Below are 21,056 nucleotides of genomic sequence, written 5' to 3'. Positions count from 1 at the left end.
ATCAAGAAAAATGCCGAAAATGTTTCGTAATAGAGATCTTCTGGCAGCGGTGGGATTCGAACCCACGCCTCCGAAGAGACCGGTGCCTTAGACCGCTCGGCCACGCTACCTGCAAACGCCGCTCAGAGATAAGCACTTCAAAAAATTTATTCGATCGCATCAAGAAAAATGCCGAAAAACATTCCGTTATAGACATCTTCTGGCAGCGGTGGGATTCGAACCCACGCCTCCGAAGAGACCGGTGCCTTAAACCGGCGCCTTAGACCGCTCGGCCACGCTACCTCCAGACGCCGCTCAGAGATACGCACTTCAAATATTTTATTCGATCGCATCAAGAAAAATACCAAAAAACATTCTGTTATAGACATCTTCTAGCAGCGGTGGGATTCGATCCCACGCCTCCGATGAGACCGGTGCCTTAAACCGGCGCCTTAGACCGCTCGGCCACGCTACCTGCAAACGCCGCTCAGAGATACGCACTTCAAAAATTTTATTCGATCGCATCAAAAAAAATACCGAAAAATATTCCGTTATAGACATCTTCTGGCAGCGGTGGGATTCGAACCCACGCCTCCGAAGAGACCGGTGCCTTAGACCGCTCGGCCACGCTACCGGTAAACACCGTTCAGAGATACGCTCTTCAAAAATTTAATTCGATCGCATCAAGAAAAGTGCCGAAAATGTTTCGTAATAGACATCTTCTGGCAGCGGTGGGTTTCGAAACCACGCCTCCGAAGAGACCGGTGCCTTAAACCGGCGCCTTAGACCGCTCGGCCACGCTACCTGCAAACGCCGCTCAGAGATAAGCACTTCAAAAAATTTATTCGATCGCATCAAGAAAAATGCCGAAAAATGTTTCGTAATAGACATCTTCTGGCAGCGGTGGGATCCGAACCCACGCCTCCGAAGATACCGGTGCCTTAAACCGGCGCCTTAGACCGCTCGGACACGCTACCTGTAAACACCGCTCAGAGATACGCACTTCAAAAATTTTATTCGATCGCATCAAGAAAAATACCAAAAATATTCTGTTATAGACATCTTCTAGCAGCGGTGGGATTCGAACCCACGCCTCCGAAGGGACCGCTGCCTTAACCCGGCGCCTTACACCACTCGGACACGCTACCTGCAAACGCAGCTCAGGGATACGCACTTCAAAAATTTTATTCGATCGCATCAAGAAAAATGCCGAAAAATATTGCGTTATAGACATCTGGCAGCGGTGGGATGCGAACCCACGCCTCCGAAGAGACCGGTGCCTTACACCGGCGCCTTAGACCGCTTGTCCACGCTACCTGCAAACGCCGCTCAGAGATAAGCACTTCAAAAATTTTATTCGATCGCATCAAGAAAAACGCCGAAAAAGGTTTCGTAATAGACATCTTCTGGCAGCGGTGGGATTCGAACCCACGCCTCCGAAGAGACCGGTGCCTTAAACCGGCGCCTCAGACCGCTCGGCCACGCTACCTGCAAACGCCGCTCAGAGATACGCACTTCAAAAATTTTATTCGATCGCATCAAGAAAAATGCGGAAAAATATTCCGTTATAGACATCTTCTGGCAGCGGTGGGTTTCGAACCCACGCCTCCGAAGAGACCGGGGCCTTAAACCATCGCCTTAGACCGCTCGGACACGCTACCTGTAAACACCGTTCAGAGATACGCACTTCAAAAATTTTATTCGATCGCATCAAGAAAAATGCCGAAAAATATTCCGTTATAGACATCTGGCAGCGGTGGGATGCGAACCCACGCCTCCGAAGAGACCGGGGCCTTAAACCAGCGCCTTAGACCGCTCGGACACGCTACCTGTAAACACCGTTCAGAGATACTTACTTCAAAAATTTTATTCGATCGCATCAAGAAAAATGCCGAAAAATATTCCGTTATAGACATCTGGCAGCGGTGGGATGCGAACCCACGCCTCCGAAGAGACCGGGGCCTTAAACCAGCGCCTTAGACCGCTCGGACACGCTACCTGTAAACACCGTTCAGAGATACTTACTTCAAAAATTTTATTCGATCGCATCAAGAAAAATACCGAAAAATATTCCGTTATAGACATCTTCTGGCAGCGGTGGGATTCGAACCCACGCCTCCGAAGAGACCGGTGCCTTAAACCGCTCGGACACGCTACCTGTAAACACCGTTCAGAGATACGCACGTGAAAAATTTTATTCGATCGCATCAAGAAAAATGCCGAAAAATATTCTGTTATAGACATCTTCTAGCAGCGGTGGGATTCGAATAAACCGGCGCCTTAGACCGCTCGGCCACGCTACCTGCAAGCGACGCTCACAGATACGCACTTCAAAAATTTTATTCCATCGCATCAAGAAAACTGCCGAAAAAGGTTTCGTAATAGAAATCTTCTGGCAGTTGTGGGATTCGAACCCACGCCTCCGAAGAGACCGGTGCCTTAGACCGCTCGGCCACGCTACCTGTAAACGCCGCTCAGAGATACGCACTTCAAAAATTTTATTCGATCGCATCAAGAAAAATGCGGAAAAATATTCCGTTATAGACATCTGGCAACGGTGGGATGCGAACCCACGCCTCCGAAGAGACCGGTGCCTTAGACCGCTCGGACACGCTACCTGCAAACGCAGCTCAGGGATACGCACTTCAAAAATTTTATTCCATCGCATCAAGAAAACTGCCGAAAAAGGTTTCGTAATAGAAATCTTCTGGCAGCGGTGGGATTCGAACCCACGCTTCCGAAGAGACCGGTGCCTTAAACCGGCGCCTTAGACTGGTCGGCGACGCTACCTGTAACCGCCGCTCAGAGATACGCACTTCAAAAATTTTATTCGATCGCATCAAGAAAAATAACGAAAAATATTCCGTTATAGACATCTTCTGGCAGCGGTGGGATTCAAACCCACGCCTCAGAAGAGACCGGTGTCTTAGACCGCTCGGCCACGCTACCTGCAAACGCCGCTCAGAGATACGCACTTCAAAAATTTTATTCGATCGCATCAAGAAAAATGCCGAAAAAGGCTTCGTAATAGATATCTTCTGGCAGCGGTGGGATTCGAACCCACGCCTCTGAAGAGACCGGTGCCTTAAACCGGCGCCTTAGACCACTCGGACACGCTCCCTGCAAACGCAGCTCAGAGATACGCACTTCAAAAATTTTATTCGATCGCATCAAGAAAAATACCGAAAAATATTCCGTTATAGAGATCTTCTGGCAGCGGTGGGATTCGAACCCACGCCTCCGAAGAGACCGGTGCCTTAAACCGGCGCCTTAGACCGCTCGGCCACGCTACCTGCAAACGCCGCTCAGAGATACGCACTTCAAAAATTTTATTCGATCGCATCAAAAAAAATACCGAAAAATATTCCGTTATAGACATCTTCTGGCAGCGGTGGGATTCGAACCCACGCCTCCGAAGAGACCGGTGCCTTAGACCGCTCGGCCACGCTACTTGCAAACGCCGCTCAGAGATACGCACTTCAAAAATTTTATCGATCGCATCAACAAAAATGCAGAAAAATGTTTCGTAACAGACATCTTCTGGCAGCGGTGGAATTCGAACCCACGCCTCCGAAGAGACCGGTTCCTTAAACGGGCGCCTTAGACCGCTCGGACACGCTACCTGCAAACGCAGCTCAGAGATACGCACTTCAAAAATTTTATTCGATCGCATCAAGAAAAATGCCGAAAATGTTTCGTAATAGAGATCTTCTGGCAGCGGTGGGATTCGAACCCACGCCTCCGAAGAGACCGGTGCCTTAGACCGCTCGGCCACGCTACCTGCAAACGCCGCTCAGAGATAAGCACTTCAAAAAATTTATTCGATCGCATCAAGAAAAATGCCGAAAAAAGTTTCGTAATAGAAATCATCTGGCAGCGGTGGGATTCGAACCCACGCCTCCGAAGAGACCGGTGCCTTAAACCGGCGCCTTAGCCGGTCTACGCTCGGACACGCTACCTGTAAACGCCGCTCAGAGATAAGCACTTCAAAAATTTTATTCGATCGCATCAAGAAAAATACCAAAAAATATTCTGTTATAGACATCTTCTAGCAGCGGTGGGATTCGAACTCACGCCTCCGAAAAGACCGGTTCCTTAAACCGGCGCCTTAGACCGCTCGGCCACGCTACCTCCAGACGCCGCTCAGAGATACGCACTTCAAATATTTTATTCGATCGCATCAAGAAAAATGCCGAAAAGATTTTGTAATAGACATCTTCCGGCAGCGGTGGGATTCGAACCCACGCCTCCGAAGAGACCGGTGCCTTAAACCCGCGCCTTAGACCGCTCGGACACGCTACCTGCAAACGCCGCTCAGAGATAAGCACTTCAAAAAATTTATTCGATCGCATCAAGAAAAATGCCGAAAAACATTCCGTTATAGACATCTTCTGGCAGCGGTGGGATTCGAACCCACGCCTCCGAAGAGACCGGTGCCTTAAACCGGCGCCTTAGACCGCTCGGCCACGCTACCTCCAGACGCCGCTCAGAGATACGCACTTCAAATATTTTATTCGATCGCATCAAGAAAAATACCAAAAAACATTCTGTTATAGACATCTTCTAGCAGCGGTGGGATTCGATCCCACGCCTCCGATGAGACCGGTGCCTTAAACCGGCGCCTTAGACCGCTCGGCCACGCTACCTGCAAACGCCGCTCAGAGATACGCACTTCAAAAATTTTATTCGATCGCATCAAAAAAAATACCGAAAAATATTCCGTTATAGACATCTTCTGGCAGCGGTGGGATTCGAACCCACGCCTCCGAAGAGACCGGTGCCTTAGACCGCTCGGCCACGCTACCGGTAAACACCGTTCAGAGATACGCACTTCAAAAATTTAATTCGATCGCATCAAGAAAAGTGCCGAAAATGTTTCGTAATAGACATCTTCTGGCAGCGGTGGGTTTCGAAACCACGCCTCCGAAGAGACCGGTGCCTTAAACCGGCGCCTTAGACCGCTCGGCCACGCTACCTGCAAACGCCGCTCAGAGATAAGCACTTCAAAAAATTTATTCGATCGCATCAAGAAAAATGCCGAAAAATGTTTCGTAATAGACATCTTCTGGCAGCGGTGGGATCCGAACCCACGCCTCCGAAGAGACCGGTGCCTTAAACCGGCGCCTTAGACCGCTCGGACACGCTACCTGTAAACACCGCTCAGAGATACGCACTTCAAAAATTTTATTCGATCGCATCAAGAAAAATACCAAAAATATTCTGTTATAGACATCTTCTAGCAGCGGTGGGATTCGAACCCACGCCTCCGAAGGGACCGGTGCCTTAACCCGGCGCCTTACACCACTCGGACACGCTACCTGCAAACGCAGCTCAGGGATACGCACTTCAAAAATTTTATTCGATCGCATCAAGAAAAATGCCGAAAAATATTGCGTTATAGACATCTGGCGGCGGTGGGATGCGAACCCACGCCTCCGAAGAGACCGGTGCCTTACACCGGCGCGTTAGACCGCTTGTCCACGCTACCTGCAAACGCCGCTCAGAGATAAGCACTTCAAAAATTTTATTCGATCGCATCAAGAAAAACGCCGAAAAAGGTTTCGTAATAGACATCTTCTGGCAGCGGTGGGTTTCGAACCCACGCCTCCGAAGAGACCGGGGCCTTAAACCAGCGCCTTAGACCGCTCGGACACGCTACCTGTAAACACCGTTCAGAGATACGCACTTCAAAAATTTTATTCGATCGCATCAAGAAAAATACCGAAAAATATTCCGTTATAGACATCTTCTGGCAGCGGTGGGTTTCGAACCCACGCCTCCGAAGAGACCGGTGCCTTAAACCGGCGCCTTGGACCGCTCGGACACGCTACCTGTAAACGCCGTTCAGAGATACGCACTTCAAAAATTTTATTCGATCGCATCAAGAAAAATGCCGAAAAATATTCCGTTATAGACATCTGGCAGCGGTGGGATGCGAACCCACGCCTCCGAAGAGACCGGGGCCTTAAACCAGCGCCTTAGACCGCTCGGACACGCTACCTGTAAACACCGTTCAGAGATACTTACTTCAAAAATTTTATTCGATCGCATCAAGAAAAATACCGAAAAATATTCCGTTATAGACATCTTCTGGCAGCGGTGGGATTCGAACCCACGCCTCCGAAGAGACCGGTGCCTTAAACCGGTGCCTTAGACCGCTCGGACACGCTACCTGTAAACACCGTTCAGAGATACGCACGTGAAAAATTTTATTCGATCGCATCAAGAAAAATGCCGAAAAATATTCTGTTATAGACATCTTCTAGCAGCGGTGGGATTCGAATAAACCGGCGCCTTAGACCGCTCGGCCACGCTACCTGCAAGCGACGCTCACAGATACGCACTTCAAAAATTTTATTCCATCGCATCAAGAAAACTGCCGAAAAAGGTTTCGTAATAGAAATCTTCTGGCAGTTGTGGGATTCGAACCCACGCCTCCGAAGAGACCGGTGCCTTAGACCGCTCGGCCACGCTACCTGTAAACGCCGCTCAGAGATACGCACTTCAAAAATTTTATTCGATCGCATCAAGAAAAGTATTGATAAATGTTCCGTTATAGACGTACAGAAATCTTTTGGCAGCGGTGTTATTCGAACCCACGCCACCGAAAACAAATTATAGCCTTATCTCGAATTTTGCCATTTTTCAGGACTTTGGTTTCTACTATGGTAGACACCCTGTATTTGGGAAGGGGATTCAGAAATTTTCATCGTCACTTCATTAAAACATTTCTGAAGTTTCAAAATTTTTTTAAAGCCTAGCTGATGGAAGTGTAGCGAGTTTTATGGCCCTTGATTTTCTTATACAGGGTGATTAAGAATGTTTCGATTCCAAAATGATTCTATAATCATCATTTTTTTTACACTTTAAATCGGCTAGCAACAAAAAATTGATGATTAAACGTAGACACATTTCCCCCGTATATCAACCTATTAGTTATCATTCTATTCTGTGTTTTTAATTTTTAAGAAATATACATTTTTGAAATCGGGTGATTCGCTCTAAGTCACCCTATTAAATTTGAAAAGTATTAAATTGTTATCGCGTCCGCCAAAAGCTCGAATGTACAAATTTTTCCTTTATTTTTTTTATCAGCTGTTTGGATACCTTGTTTTGCTATCTAAGTTGTGCCTAAAACACGAATGTGTATCCCTATTGAAACACACGTTACAAAACATTTTAGGAAAATAACTTCCTTACAGTAACACGGGTAAAGTAAACATTGGAACGTCATATTTCCCACGTTCTTTTTTTGCACAGACATTGCACATTCGTGATTCTGGCCTGACGGAGCCGATATATTCATCATTGTACTAGTAGAATTCGATAAAATTACATTGTATGATACATGGTAATTAGCTCAGCTGAATATAAAAGCATTCTTTAGTTTTTTGACATGTTTTTGAATACCCACGGTTTGCTCACCGGTGTTCTTGACAGCCGAGAAAACGTTAACATTATTTTTATTAATTTTATCACTCTGTACTTAATTGTTGCAGCTACAATACTCTGCATTTCTTCAAAGTATGCTATGTAGGACCCCAAAATTCCCGTTTGCACGGGGCTCAATGAAACTTGTGAAAAACGGGCCTTTCCCTTTATTTAACCAGTCTCAAAGTTCCATAAACTTCTGACTGATATTTAAGGCTATAGACAGACAGACTTCATTTACGTGTAGATAAGAAATATTCTGTCTTTCAGTTAGAAGTTCCAATCAGTGATTACCAGGCGTGGATCCAGAGGAGAGTGATGGGGGACGATCAACCCTTCCAAGAACTGAATGATATGGTGAAAAATTGGCCTGTCTGGTAAAATACACACAGGAGTACACCACGAACCTACACAATTAGTCGCCCTGGAACCGCGCCTGGTCGGTAAATTCCTATGGAATGACATGCATTAAACCATTTTTTCCTCTGGAATAGCAAACATTTTTTTTCTTTTATTGGAAGATGAAATGCATCATTTAAGGCTTTTATGCAAGGAAGTATAACAGAACACAGAACAAGTCTTTGGGATGGAAGTACACATATATATTTGCGGTCCTCTTCAACGTCACACAGAATGCACTCCCTGTTTACGGGGTTCGACAAGAACTGTCTCTTGGGAATCATCTCTAATCTCTTCCTCTTCTCCGATCGGGTCGAACCTGTATAAGAGGAGGGAAAAACAAAAATTATATGCAAACAGGGTGGTCATAAAATAACTTTGCCGATATGAGAGCCCCTTGCGGCAGCAAAAATCGAAGAATGCGGATGAGATTCGAGATATAGATGTTTCAGAATATGTGCTCGTGAGTGAGAAGAAAAACAAGAAGCCCAGCTAGCACGGTTACGGTTACAGCAACAAAATTTCAAAAAAAATTCAAATGGCAACACTCACATTTGTGCATTGCTAAGTGGTCGGCGCAATGAAAGCCATGAATGACGTTAAACGGCACCTGTAGCGCAGTAGTTCTCAAAATTTTGTCACCCGCGGCTCCCTTACCGAATTCATGATTCATATGCGACTCCCCAGAATAGTTCGATAGGTGTTTTCCCACATAAAAGCACCACTTCAAAGCATAAATAGGTGCGCAAATGAATATCTCCAGCTCGCTGCCACCCCCCTAGGAGCTACGAAATACACTCTGAGAAACAGTGTTGCATGGCCCCCACATCCTGAAGCAGGGCCCCTAGGCTGTGATCTTTTACGGGGCCCCCGACCACACTTTCACGGGGCCCCCTTTACGATGAATTTATAGCGTGAAAAAACAAAAAACTGATTAAAATCCTCCCGGGCCCCAGGGTTGGAGCCTTGTCAGCCCACCCCTTGTGGGGCCCATGCAGTGTTGTAACAATAAAAATGCCCACTCACAATTCGGGGAGGGGGAACTTCCTGCTGTAGAAATATGATCTGCATCGGTTGTTTCCACGTGTTTCTTTGTCTGCGTCTACCGCGTTGGTGTTTATATTGCTACAGGTAACGTTCCAACGCCATTTATGGTTTTTCACTGCACTGATCAACTAGAAATGCATAAAAGTAAGTGTTGCTATTTGAATTTTTCGAAATTTTGTTGCTGTAACCGCAACCGTGAGAGCTGAGTTTTTGATTCCCTATTCATTCTCGAGCACATACTCTGAAACACCCATGTCTCGAACTTCATTCGTATTCGTTGATGTTTGCGGCAGCTAGACGTATATCGGCAAAGTTATTTTATGACTACTCTGTACTTTGGCATCGCAATGCTTAAGAAGACTAATCATTAATTTAGCAACAGGTGGCGTGCGAGTTCTATGCTGACCTCGTCAAGTCCAAGTTCTCGTAAACAGGAAGATCAGTAGATGCTCTGCTCAGTGACCTGGAGGGCGTTTCCTGACGTGGAGCCGGAAGAGGAGGCTTCTTCCTCGAGGAACGTTGGAAACGCGTCGATAACGTTCTCTTCCTCACTGTTAACACTTCCTGAAATCAAAATTTATGTCAGAAAAATTAATGGTTTTCAGTATTAGTGTCTCGCAGTGTGCGCTGCAGCTTCCGGGTTTAACTATCGCCCTGTTTTGAGATTATTTTGTTTGCTCCAACTTTTTTGATCGTTGATCATTTTTGTCGTATTACGGTCATTTTCTGCACACGAGGGATAATTAGACCGGGGCCTACAATTTATTGCCGACTCCGAACGGCAGTCTTTTTTATACTCATCGAGAGGTTAGTGCGCTAACCCCTCGATGTGGGACTCCCTGCGGTAGCAATCTTTTTCTGTGGTCACGTCGCCGTTTCTGTTGTACCCCTGTGTCAGGAAAATTTCTGGCAAGGGCGAACCGGATGTCGAACTCGCGACACCTCTAAACATCTTTTGGTACTTTAGGCGAGTATCTAATAGGCTACCAAGCCCTCCCGACTTTTTCGTCAAAATGTCCCGTTTTTTCTTCGTATTTCAAACTAAGCTCATTTGTACTCGTACATAAATACGTAATTATTATATCGATCATATGAACCGTATTTTACGACTAAAACAAAATTTCCCTCCAAATGCCATCTTGATGAATGGGCACATCCTGGTGCTTTTAGATTCACAATCCTGAATTTATCTTCGTTTAAAGCCAAAAGTTTTCGAAACCCTTGTATTCAAACATGCCAGACTGGCATGTGCCAGTGCTTCATGCCCGTAATAGATTCTTGGTATCATCAATACCTGATTTTGTGTTTCCACTGAAGAAGAATCTTCGCTGCTGGATGGTCGATCCACACAAACCACCCAAGGTTTGGCCAAGCCCAGTGCCACGGGATCTGTATGTATCACAGAATTTCAAAACACATTACTCAGTTACATTCAAAAGTATTCAATGAATTCAAAAGTATTCAATGAATTCAAAAGTATTCAATGAATTCAAAAGTATTCAATGAATTCAAAAGTATTCAATGGTAGATAATGATAATAATTAGAGATGTTGTTTTCGCAAAAATAATAAATGCGCTGTTGCTCCTACCGGCATAGAAGTCCTCGTAATCTTGAAGAATGTCCACTCCGAAGAATGTGGATATTTCTTCGGGGAATCGGAGATCCATGAATAGGATGACTGCGGCCAGAACAACGCACAGAATACCTGCATTTGAAAACACGCGGTGAATAAATCATTCCATCATTACATTAGTACATCAACACGTGGAATCCAGATGGAAATTTATTTGAAACAATTTAAGTGATATTTGTAACGGAAAACTCAGCGTATCAAAGTATTTCTCCTATGACAAAATAGGGATTTCTCGAGTGAGTAACTGTATGAATGACCAAGTTAGTAAGTGAGTGAACAAGTGTGAGTGGGTGAGTGGCCTTGTAAATGATCAAGTGAGTGGGGAAATGACCATATGGGAGTGCCTAAATGGTGGGTGAGTGAACCAACCAGTGAATGGGTGAAGGACTGAGTGAGTGAGCGATTGAACGAGTCGGTGACCGTATGAGAGCACGAGCCACTATTTTAAGAGCACCGGCTCCGACTGTCGTTTAGTTTTAGACCTAAAATAAACCTAAAAAACATACCACACAAGACTTCATTCAACACTTCCTACCTCAAATCCGATTAGTTTTCCAGAATTGAGTGGATTTTTAACCGTAGTAGTTTTGCATTTGTGCAAATTACTTTCAAACTCATATTGTTGATATTACAAATAAAAAATTCGTATTTTTTTTCATGCATATTTTTGGGAAAGAAACGGTATTTATGTACTTTAATATTGCAAAAAAAAAGTTGTAAGTAAATTTGAGCACTTAATGGTAAATTCATCGAAACATCTTCTTACCCGTGAATAGCACTAGGTAGAAACACCACGAATATTGGAGTCTGAGTGGCTCAGAAGCGAAACGGATCTCAACTGGTACTTTGTTCCTTATGCTGGCAAAAAGGATGTTTGTCAGGAGAAGTACGGAACCGGTCAGCGCCAGATAGTACGCGCCGTACCTCAGCACCATGAAGAAGAGGATATTCGATAACAGCCATAGAGGAAATGCCGTCCTGGAAAACATTAAGTCAACATCGCACAGCTTACGTAAATGTATAACATTGCATAGTCGTTCAGCAATTATGGCAATGGCTATTCCGGGCGGAAGCAGAAACTACGAGCACCCGTTAGCAATGTTAACTATAACCTGTAAAAGCTCCTGCTCACAAAAAACCACAAAATACACCATTGACATTTTGCCACAAAATTAAGAAAACACCAACAAATACGGCAAATATACGGAAGGGATTTCTTATACAAGGAAAATACAAGGAATTTCGTATTTTCCGTATATTTGCCATATTCGTTGGTGTTTTCTTAGTATTCTTGAGGAAAGTTTATATATACTCTCCCATATTTTTAATGTCACCAAATTCTTATGACAGTTTTTTCTGAGAACTAATACGTCCTTGCTAGAGATGCCGGGGTCAAAACCAAGGACCGACTTGGACTTGAAAATACAATGGATGAAGAAGGCATCACGTGCAACCCAACCGTCCACATAGGCACCTGTACCTGGGGAATCATAACCAAAGGAAGCGTATTTACAAGGGCACTTGGTGGGCCCCAAAGCGGAAAGTTCGGGGGGGGGGGCGAATTTGAAGAATGAGAGGTCAAGAAAATTAATAAGATGGGAAAAGGGAGGCAAAATTTGTATAGTGCTCACAGACGTTAAAATCGTCCTCGACTAGAGAGCGAGGGATAAGGTCAGTGAACGAGCAAAAGAGTTTGCGAGCACGTGAGAGACAAAAACGATGTATAAGCACGCGAGTGACCAAAAGAGGGATATATAGAGCAAGGGACCGAGTCAGTGAGTGTTTAAAAAAGTGTTTGAGCATTCAAATGACAAAAAAGTGTGTGAGCATTCGAATGACAAAGAAGTGTGCAAGCACGTGAATGACCAAAAGAGTGACCTAGAAAGAGAAGGATCAAGTCAGTGAGCGACCAAAAGAGTGTCCTAGATAGTGTGTGAGCACGTTAGTGACCTAGAGAGCGAAAGAACAGGTCTGTGAACGACCAAAAGAGTGACCAAGAAAGTGTGCAAGCATATTGCTGACCAAAAGATTAACTTACAGACAGAGGCGTATCTACAGGGTCAAGGAATAAACGGGTCCTGGTGGCAAATTTGAGGAATGAGTGGTCAAGAAAATTAGCTGGGCGATGTATAAAATAGCATAGTTATAGAAGTTAAGAAGTGAATCAAAATTTTCACACCACGTGACACTCACCACAAAGCAATATGGCAGTACCATCCGGCTATCCTGTAATACCGGCCATGTCGGAAGTTACCTTCGTCCACGGTGAAATACTCCACTGCCCAGAGGATGGGATACGGTAGCCCTCTCTTTTGAGCCGCTCGGTATTCTCTGCTGATCCGGCCAGCTGCAACATGTACAAAACGCATTCACATTCATCGAAGGGTGGGAATCATTAAGAAGCCACATACAGTATGGCATATAAACAAAGCGTGTTCAACCTTTAAGTGAAGTCGGGCCACTTTATTCATGTGAAAACGTGTCTCGGACCAACCACGTAATTAAGTGATCCTGAACAGTGCCGCGGTTACTTAAGGGTGCCATAGATCACTTAAGCGATATGGGAATATGTCACTGGCCGCTTGGCTGATCTGGAACTCGGCCCAGGTCACTCAAGTGATCTGTAAATATGCCCCGGATCAGCTCAAAAAAAATTTCGAATTGGTAGCGGGTCACTTAAGTGATCTGGGAATGTGCCGTAGGCCACTTGACTGATCCAGAACTGTGTCATGGGTCTTTTAAGTGATCTGTAAATGAGTCACAGGTCAGCTTAAGTGATTCGAGAATGTGCCATGGGCCGCCTTGAGTGATTTGTAAATGTGCCGTGCGTCACATAAATTGTGTAGGAATGTGCCACAAGACACTTGAGTGATGTGGAACTGCACCGTGAGTCACTTAAGTCTTCTGGAAAAGTGCTAAAGTACTTTAGAACTGTGCCGTGATTCATTCAAGTGATCTATCTGTAAATGCACCGCGGGTCACTTAAGTCATCTGAAAATGTGCCGCAGATATTCAAGTGGTCTGTAAATATGCAGCGCGTCACTTAAGTGTTCTGGAAATGTGCCGCTTAGTTCATTTTCACAAAATTAGTTTCGAGGTCGAAGGTCACATTTGGTCCGCGGGCAATTTGTTGAGAATGTATGTTGGTATAGATGCCGTTCAACGTACCTTTGTCACCATACCCAGCTCTTCCTTGAGCCCATTGCCAAGAAAATCGCTCGTTGTAATTTATGGTCGAGTTCATCTGCTGATCTGGGTCGCCTGGAAAGGAGACATTGGAAATTTCTAAAACGCTATTTCCATGAAAAATATAGGAAACTCGGTTCTCCGACATACACCGCCATCATGTCACATACACCCCAAGAAACGTATGAAAGTAGCCACTTACCGACCAACGTGACGTTGATTCCCCTCAGACCAATTTTCACACCGATATTCGCTTTGATAGGTTGAGCAGTGAAGGCTTTGTATTCGACGACGGCATCCACGGATCCATATTCCCATCCGTAACCGTAATTACAAACTTTTTGAATCGAAAAAAGAAAACACATTATCATATACAGCAGGGTTCTTCAACCTTTCAGACATTGAGGGCCCAAAAAAAGTTTCCATGGAGCCCGAGGGCCAGCAAGTCATACTGCGGTAGACACTTAGATTCTTGTAGTGGTGTCTGAATATGTGGGCCCACCGGGGCGCGTTATTCGATCCTATACATGGGATTTTAACACGGGGTTACGCTCATTGGCCGACATGAGCGTAACCCCGCCCATCACTATTACGTCACTAAAAGACGAGGCGGGACTAAAGAGGCGAAAGGTTCAAAATGCTTTAGCAGCGGTTCTCAACCGGTGCCACTCGCAGGAAATAAAATAAATCTGTAAATTCGATAAATAAATAGATAAGAAAGAAAGAAGCTTATTGGGGCTCCGCCATAGAAACTATATGCTAAAAACTGGGCTCCACGAGTCAACAAAGGTTGAGAACCGCTAGTTTACAGCGTATGTTACGGTAAATGTAGTAAATCGGTTAATTATGCATAATCGTCAATAGTCTTCTTTAGTTTGATATATTTAGTTGGCAGGGGCGTAGCCAGAAATTTCGTTCGGGGGGGGGGGACCACTTTCATTTCGGGAGGGGACCAAAGTGACAGAACAATGGATTTGGCCGTCTTTTTCCCTTTTTTCTGTCATTTTCTCACATTTCGGGGGGGGGGGGGACCAGACCACCAAGTCCCTCCCCCCTCGCTACGCCCTTGTTAGTTGGCGAATTTGATAAACACTAAAGAAAAATTCATTTTTACAGGTGATTATACATAATACCCAAGCGTAACTGGTTAATTCGATAAATACTTGAAATTTATCGCTTTTGCTGGTGATTATGCATGATCGATTTCAGGGAAAGATGAAGAATCAACTTCAGGGGTCATGGCATTCCCCCCCCCCCCCCAATTCTCCTTTTGAATCGGGGTAGATCAAACATACCAGACTCATTTGGGAATTATTATTTTTTCATATTTAATCAATTACACTATGGTATTATGCATAATCACTAGTAAAATAATCGACAAATTTAAACTATATATCTAATCAACCAGTATTAAGTATAATCACCAGTAAAAATTATTATTCTTTTGGCATTTATCAAATTTACTATTAATGCTTGGATATTATGCATAACCGCCTGTAAAAGTGATAAATTGATAAACTTACGAAGACGATTAGCGATTATGAATAAAGCCGAATTATCAAATTTACTGTAACATATATTCTGTAGACAAAGTCATTTTAAATCCCCTTGTCTCTTTAGACACGCCTCGTCTTTTAGTGACGTAATAGCGATCTTGGCCAATGAGCGTAACCCCATGTTAAAATCCTATGTAAAGAATGGAATAAAGCCACCGGGAATGGGAATTTTATTTATTCTGAGATTTTTTTTTTTTAAAGAACTTTTCATTAATTCTAAAATTATTTTTTCAGCATAAATAATTTTTTTTATTAATCCTGAAACATTTTTTTATTGAATAATTATTTCTCTCATTAATTTTGAAATTTTTTCTAAAAGTCACTTTGAAATTACTTCTTGCACCGATTCTAGAATTTATATTTTTCTTTGGGGTGAAGAAAATAAATTGCAGAAAATTTCAATTTTTTTTTTCATTATTTCTATAAATTCCGTAACTCCATGTTTACCTTTTCATCAACGGGCCACTGCAAAAAGCTTGGAGAGCCATATGTGGCCCACGGGCCATGAGTGAAGACCCTCCCCCCGATATACAGGGTGTCCCATAAACTCGTAAATAGTTTGAAAATTCATAAAAAATTGAAGGAATTTGTATATTTGAATGCGGTTGTACGGTTGTACGTTGTTGAAGGGAGATTTTTGTTTGGTATGGAAAAAAAATTGTTAAAATTCTTGTCGATAGAGGTTGGTGCATGAAAGTTAATCATTGGAAGTATGTAAATTAGAGGAGTTGTTAATTATACAAATACAAATATAAATACATCGCCACAACAGGCAAAATGCCCAACGAGGTGGCTGATAAAAAGATGCCCATAAAAATATGGATGTCACATACTTCCAAAAAAATATAGCAACCCAATTGAAAATGCAATTAACAAAAATTATAATCAATATATACACATGATAAAATACTATACAATGCCCATAAAGAATACTTATGGTTGTCTTATTCTAAGTATGGAAAGAGATTCTCGATTTACCCCAACATGCTTATCGTATAAAACGTGTCAATTGTGTTGGAATTTACTACCTCGACCCCGGATGTAAGCTATTCCATTTATTAACATTCCTATTAGAGAAAAATTCTCTGCGATACCATAACCTCACATTGCCCCTTACCAATCGATACTGGTGTCCCCTTGTAAATTAGACACCAGTATCGATTGGTAAGGGATTAGCTATTAATCGTACACCCATATGACAGCTCATTTCTGAATTTTATTGTCATTGGCACTTACATAAGGTTTTCATTATGATGATGGAAATTGGTGAAATTGTTTTTTACCTCAGCTACGAATCGCCGGTTGGAGCTTTACGAACGTTTGGGACGCAGAATAAATTGAAGAAAGGTTTCGGAAAGGAATTCTAAGATTTGCTTTCGTGTAGCGCCCTCCATCAACAAAAATTTTATTCCTTTTTTATGTCCCTAAGAAAACGGCCCTTTCGTGAGAACAACTTTTCCGCAAACCGCATTCAAATATACAGATTCCTTCAACTTTTATGACTTTTTAAACTACAGCAGATCTCGCTCATAACGTTTTTCATAAAACCTCCATGGACAAACTTTGTAAGCCGAAAAACACTTTAAACGGGAAATCTTAATGACAGTTATAGTAAGAGTTGGGACTCTTATGAAAATGAGTCGCACTAAAGCAGGAAAACGTTGTAAGCGGGAACGTTATAAGCCTGATCGACTGTATTTTCGAATTTATGGATTTCGAATATGTGCACATTATTTTTTCATTTTGTTACCAAATACTGTACTATTCAAGGAGATTATCTGTATGGTAATACAGTAGGTACGTCCACATTAATATTCCTGGATGGAGAACGTCAAAATGAATCGAACTAAAATTTAGAAAATGACCGGCAATGTTGATGGGAGGCGATGAACGCAGTTCTCTGGATGGGTAATTGGAACGTTTTCTCTCTCAAAGGAACCTTTAACCCTTACAGAGTTCATCTGTAAGGGTCATCCAGAAATTGTGACTACAGTTTAAACCATGTCGGTGAATATGACCCTAAACGGGGCTAATCACTCACTTGTTCAATCACCCTGTCACTCACTCGCTGTTGTCGGTGAATTTTCCCAGCGGTGATTCTTCCTTTGGTGAACTTTCTATCGGGGAATTAGGTGGCCGTGAATTCTCCGTAAATCATTCAGAGTGGATAAGCAGTTACATAGTCCCGACACTGTCACTGGTTGCCCAGAAACAAGAAAAAGCTAGCCATTGTAAAGCATTTTTCAGAGTCCCGAGAGCGGAGCAAATAAATATTCCATTCAGCTCATCCGTTCGGGCAGTTTCGTCTCAATTACGCAGCAGCAGCAGCGCTTCTAGGAGAACAGATTATTATCGTCGAAGAGAAAGAAAGATGTCGCCAAAGAGACAATTGTCGTCGAAATCGTCAAATTCCAGCTCCGGATGTTCCTCGGCCAACAAGAAACTCCAGAAGAAGAAGAAGCTCCCAGTGGCGGTGACATCCTCGGATTCGTCGAGCAGCGACACCTCATCGGACGAAGGCCAGCCGAAGGGCGGCAGGAAGGTCGGGGGGGACAATGCCACCGGCAAGAAGGGCCCCCAGCAGGACCTCCCCCGTCCCCGCTACGACGGCCCGAAGCGCAAGTTCTACTTCTCGATCGAGAAGATCCACGACCACATCCGCAAGTACAAGAAGAAAGTCGAGGTCGAGGTGCCCGTCGCGGTGACGGCAATCGAAGAGACCATCGTGTCGCAAATCTTCGACAGGGCGATGGCTGTGTGCCAGAAACGCGGGTCGGACACCGTCATGGACAAGGACATCACCGCGGCCATCTGCGGCGACGACGACCTCAGGGCCGTGCTCTTCGACTGCATGATCCACGCCTTCTGACACTCACCAATCCTCTTCTTCGTGATTAGAATACTTGTAGTTCCCGCCCACCCCAGGTCGTGTGCCTATTAGGCCCCAGCTTATGTTCGAAACCCTTCGGTTTTAATACATCCGTTGTGAATATTATGGCTTTGTTTTATTTCCCGGACAGTGTTTACTTCTGTCAAAAGGGGGGTGAGGAGGTCTTCGACAGGGTCACAATCAAAAGAGGGGGGGCCCTTCGACAGGGTCGTAACTATGAGGGAGCAGTACAGGGTCCACAAAAAGTGGGGCTGCCAGCGCTCTAGCTCGAGGGCCCGGGACGATCTTATCATTTTTTACACTATAAATTAACTACAGAGGAGCCCGTAAAATGTCTGGCCTAGGTCCGCCAAAGATCCCAGTCTCGGAGGCCCTACCCAAGTGGCGTGGTGATAAGATGCTCGGCTACCACCGTGGAGGTTGCCGTCAGGTCCCAGGTTCGATTCAGGGAATAGAGTATGGATAACAAAATATTTTCCCTAACGAGCTTGAGGCGACCACCGATAGATGGCACCGTTATTTCCAACCCAAAGCAGTCCGATTAAGGCAGCAAATAACGCATAGCGATATGGCCGGAGTTGATGTGTGGTGAAGTAGTCTAGGGGCCCTGCTGTAGGATGTGGTAGCCATGGGCAGCAGCTCATGACCAAGAAGGGGTTTAAACTTCACCCTTTTTAAACCTCTATTTTAACATTAAAAGGGGGTGGCGCCGAAATGTGTGCTTACTCTGGATGACCAAGCATCTAGTTACGGCCCTGTCTTTGGAAAGATTTCAGGGGGTGGGAGTCAAAACTGTGTATCGTCTTGATACATGGGCTCACCTGGGGGAGTTACTGTATCATGGGTAACTCGAGTGATGTAGAACTGCGCCGAGAGCCGCTCAGAAGCTCTGGAACTGTGCCGCACATCACTCAAGCGATTTGTATACATATCTCGGTTCCTTTAAGTAATCTGGAATTGTTCCGCGGGTTACTCAAGTGATCATCATACAGGGACTGTTTCTCATAAGTTCGGGCGCTGCGCAATTATGAATTTTTTGGAGCAACTTTGAGGCGGAGGTGCACGCAAGGGAAAAGGGGCGGGCATGTGGGCTGCGCCTAAAATATATTTATACAAAAGACAGCCGATTCGGGTCACTGAAAATTTGTGGGGTCCTGGACACGTGCTCCGTTTGCTCATGCGGTGAAGGGGCCCTGGGTAAATATACCACGGCACCCTTGAGTGGTACCCGTATATAAATGTGTGTCAATTCATTCTACTAAAATTAGGTTTGTGGTCGCGAGTTATATCTAGAAAAGGGGAAGCTTAGAGGGCTATTGCCTAGGGCGGCATGTTCAGAGGGGCAGGAAATTTGAGGAACGAGCGGTCAAGAAAATTAGTAGAATGGGAGAAGCGTGGCAAAAGTTTTTACAACCCTTAATAAATCCCATGGCCAGAACAAGGGTTGGGCTAACAGTGCTCTAGTCCTGGGGCCCGGGATGATTTTCATGATTTTTTTGTTTTATCATCCCTAAAATTCACTATAGAGGGGCCCCGTAAAAGTCCGGCCTGGGGCCCAAAAAATATCCCGGCTTAGGGGAAATACATCCCAACCTGGGGGCTCTGCTGCAGGATGTGAGGGCCATGATAAATCCGCATCTGCCCGGACAGCAAGTGAGCAACCAAAAGAGTGTCCTAGAGAGTGTGCAAGGATGTGAGTAACCGAAAAAGTGTACGGGCGTCTGAGTGACTAAAACAGTGAGCAAGCGCGTGAGTAGGCCAGAAAAGTGTACAAGCACATGAGTAACCGAAACAGTGTGCAAGCATGTGAGTGAGCAAAACAATGAGCAAGCGAGTGAGTGACCATAAAAATGTGCACCGTGTGTAATCAAAACACTGTGCAAGCATGTGAGTGACCAAAACAGTGTGCGAGCACATGTGAATGACTAAAAGAGTGACTTAGAGAGTGCGTGAGAATATGAATGACCAAAAGGGTGGCTTAGAGACACAGTTATGTATTTGTAGAAGTGGAAGGGGGAGACCACAGAGAGGGTAGCGAATTCAAGGAAAGAGTATTCAGGAAAATTAGACTAGATTGTGAGAAGGGCGGCAAAATTCATGTAGCCAACAGGCGGCAAAACCATAAATGCTCCTCTAGCCATATCAGAGGACTCTGCGAGGGCCACATTTGGTCCGCGGGCCATGAGTTGAGCATGTGCAATAGCTAGGTGTGAAACTACACTTACCTAATATGACGGTGCCGATGAATAAGCTCACAGTGACCCGTATGAAAACGTAAAGCCTCTGTGGAAATAAGAGATTACATTAAAAAATATAATTATAAGATCCATCAAATATATTGCATTCGTGAATTCAAAGTATTCTCTCACCTCGATACCTCGTATTCCGATCAGCACCAAGTAGAAAGAGAATGCAACCGCCAGGAAACAGTAGATCAGGCCGTAGACGACTTTGTCCGCAGTCACGGGCCACCTGTTCTCTTCGTAGTAAGTCGGTCTTCCGGGCTCCCTGAAGGCCTGGAAAAGGCCTGAATCCATCGGGGGGGGGGGAACTTTTACCTCTACTTACCAGGAGAATGAGAAGTGAAATAGTGATTGTTTTTTTAAATTTTCATGTCGGGAATCAACGGATGTTGGCGGAAGTAGCAGCGGAAGTCACCTTTTTTTCACACGGAAGTGCTTTCTTCCGTTTTGTCGTCATTTCGCAGAAAATTCGACCATTTCTCGTGACAACGCGTTTTCTAGAGCAGTTTTCCAGATCCAAGAGGAGGGGTGGGGGCATATGACCCTACGACCTCCTAGATCCATACATGCTCGTAATCCCTGGCCCGCAAAGCCAAATGTGGCCTTCGAAGTCATCTGATGTGTATGGTCCACTACCTTAAACCTAATTTTGTAAAAGCGAATAAAGCGGCAAACAAACAGATCACTCAAG

At 44.5% G+C, this 21,056-nt stretch overlaps 1 protein-coding gene and 17 non-coding genes across 18 annotated transcripts; all 18 read right to left on the bottom strand.

The window, feature by feature from the left end:
* Positions 1–41: 41 nt before the first annotated feature.
* TRNAE-CUC (transfer RNA glutamic acid (anticodon CUC)) lies at positions 42–110 on the bottom strand. Its single transcript has one exon. It is a non-coding gene; the product is annotated as a tRNA-Glu (tRNA).
* Positions 111–200: 90 nt separating this feature from the next.
* TRNAL-AAG (transfer RNA leucine (anticodon AAG)) lies at positions 201–282 on the bottom strand. The gene has a single exon. It is a non-coding gene; the product is annotated as a tRNA-Leu (tRNA).
* A 90-nt stretch (positions 283–372) lies between these two features.
* Positions 373–454, bottom strand: TRNAL-AAG (transfer RNA leucine (anticodon AAG)). Its single transcript has one exon. It is a non-coding gene; the product is annotated as a tRNA-Leu (tRNA).
* Positions 455–544: 90 nt separating this feature from the next.
* Positions 545–613, bottom strand: TRNAE-CUC (transfer RNA glutamic acid (anticodon CUC)). The gene has a single exon. It is a non-coding gene; the product is annotated as a tRNA-Glu (tRNA).
* Positions 614–702: 89 nt separating this feature from the next.
* Positions 703–784, bottom strand: TRNAL-AAG (transfer RNA leucine (anticodon AAG)). The gene has a single exon. It is a non-coding gene; the product is annotated as a tRNA-Leu (tRNA).
* Positions 785–1,386: 602 nt separating this feature from the next.
* On the bottom strand, positions 1,387–1,468 carry TRNAL-AAG (transfer RNA leucine (anticodon AAG)). Its single transcript has one exon. It is a non-coding gene; the product is annotated as a tRNA-Leu (tRNA).
* Positions 1,469–2,068: 600 nt separating this feature from the next.
* On the bottom strand, positions 2,069–2,282 carry TRNAN-AUU (transfer RNA asparagine (anticodon AUU)). The gene is made up of 2 exons: positions 2,245–2,282; positions 2,069–2,112 (listed from the first exon to the last, which is right to left on the bottom strand). It is a non-coding gene; the product is annotated as a tRNA-Asn (tRNA).
* Positions 2,283–3,018: 736 nt separating this feature from the next.
* On the bottom strand, positions 3,019–3,100 carry TRNAL-AAG (transfer RNA leucine (anticodon AAG)). The gene has a single exon. It is a non-coding gene; the product is annotated as a tRNA-Leu (tRNA).
* Positions 3,101–3,190: 90 nt separating this feature from the next.
* On the bottom strand, positions 3,191–3,272 carry TRNAL-AAG (transfer RNA leucine (anticodon AAG)). The gene has a single exon. It is a non-coding gene; the product is annotated as a tRNA-Leu (tRNA).
* A 419-nt stretch (positions 3,273–3,691) lies between these two features.
* Positions 3,692–3,760, bottom strand: TRNAE-CUC (transfer RNA glutamic acid (anticodon CUC)). The gene has a single exon. It is a non-coding gene; the product is annotated as a tRNA-Glu (tRNA).
* A 268-nt stretch (positions 3,761–4,028) lies between these two features.
* On the bottom strand, positions 4,029–4,110 carry TRNAL-AAG (transfer RNA leucine (anticodon AAG)). The gene has a single exon. It is a non-coding gene; the product is annotated as a tRNA-Leu (tRNA).
* A 261-nt stretch (positions 4,111–4,371) lies between these two features.
* On the bottom strand, positions 4,372–4,453 carry TRNAL-AAG (transfer RNA leucine (anticodon AAG)). The gene has a single exon. It is a non-coding gene; the product is annotated as a tRNA-Leu (tRNA).
* A 90-nt stretch (positions 4,454–4,543) lies between these two features.
* TRNAL-AAG (transfer RNA leucine (anticodon AAG)) lies at positions 4,544–4,625 on the bottom strand. Its single transcript has one exon. It is a non-coding gene; the product is annotated as a tRNA-Leu (tRNA).
* A 90-nt stretch (positions 4,626–4,715) lies between these two features.
* On the bottom strand, positions 4,716–4,784 carry TRNAE-CUC (transfer RNA glutamic acid (anticodon CUC)). The gene has a single exon. It is a non-coding gene; the product is annotated as a tRNA-Glu (tRNA).
* An 89-nt stretch (positions 4,785–4,873) lies between these two features.
* On the bottom strand, positions 4,874–4,955 carry TRNAL-AAG (transfer RNA leucine (anticodon AAG)). The gene has a single exon. It is a non-coding gene; the product is annotated as a tRNA-Leu (tRNA).
* A 774-nt stretch (positions 4,956–5,729) lies between these two features.
* Positions 5,730–5,811, bottom strand: TRNAL-AAG (transfer RNA leucine (anticodon AAG)). The gene has a single exon. It is a non-coding gene; the product is annotated as a tRNA-Leu (tRNA).
* Positions 5,812–6,070: 259 nt separating this feature from the next.
* Positions 6,071–6,152, bottom strand: TRNAL-AAG (transfer RNA leucine (anticodon AAG)). The gene has a single exon. It is a non-coding gene; the product is annotated as a tRNA-Leu (tRNA).
* A 1,740-nt stretch (positions 6,153–7,892) lies between these two features.
* Positions 7,893–20,718, bottom strand: LOC149071817 (dual oxidase maturation factor 1-like). Its single transcript, XM_089247757.1, has 10 exons — positions 20,492–20,718; positions 20,348–20,405; positions 13,879–14,013; positions 13,659–13,751; positions 12,684–12,837; positions 11,257–11,468; positions 10,446–10,562; positions 10,151–10,245; positions 9,263–9,420; positions 7,893–8,128 (listed from the first exon to the last, which is right to left on the bottom strand). The coding sequence occupies exons 1-10, from the start codon at positions 20,657–20,659 to the stop codon at positions 8,035–8,037; spliced, it is 1,284 nt and encodes a 427-aa protein (XP_089103883.1). The 5' UTR covers positions 20,660–20,718; the 3' UTR covers positions 7,893–8,034.
* Positions 20,719–21,056: the final 338 nt, after the last annotated feature.

Source organism: Pholcus phalangioides, unplaced genomic scaffold (assembly GCF_987345545.1).
Source record: "Pholcus phalangioides strain wild (caught in Gottingen) unplaced genomic scaffold, Ppha-v1.0 ptg000018l_1, whole genome shotgun sequence".
Lineage (NCBI taxonomy): Eukaryota > Metazoa > Arthropoda > Arachnida > Araneae > Pholcidae > Pholcus > Pholcus phalangioides.
The sequence above is the reverse complement of the archived record's forward strand: the minus strand, read 5'-3'. Positions and strand labels throughout refer to the sequence as shown.

Coding starts and splice junctions, on each gene's coding strand:
- LOC149071817 (XM_089247757.1), bottom strand. CDS start 20,659: ATGGATTCAGGCCTTTTCCAGGCCTTCAGGGAGCCCGGAAGACCGACT. Junction 20,406..20,491: donor TCGGAATACGAGGTATCGAG/GTGAGAGAATAC, acceptor TTATTTCCACAG/AGGCTTTACGTTTTCATACG. Junction 13,752..13,878: donor AATCAACGTCACGTTGGTCG/GTAAGTGGCTAC, acceptor TCTCCTTTCCAG/GCGACCCAGATCAGCAGATG.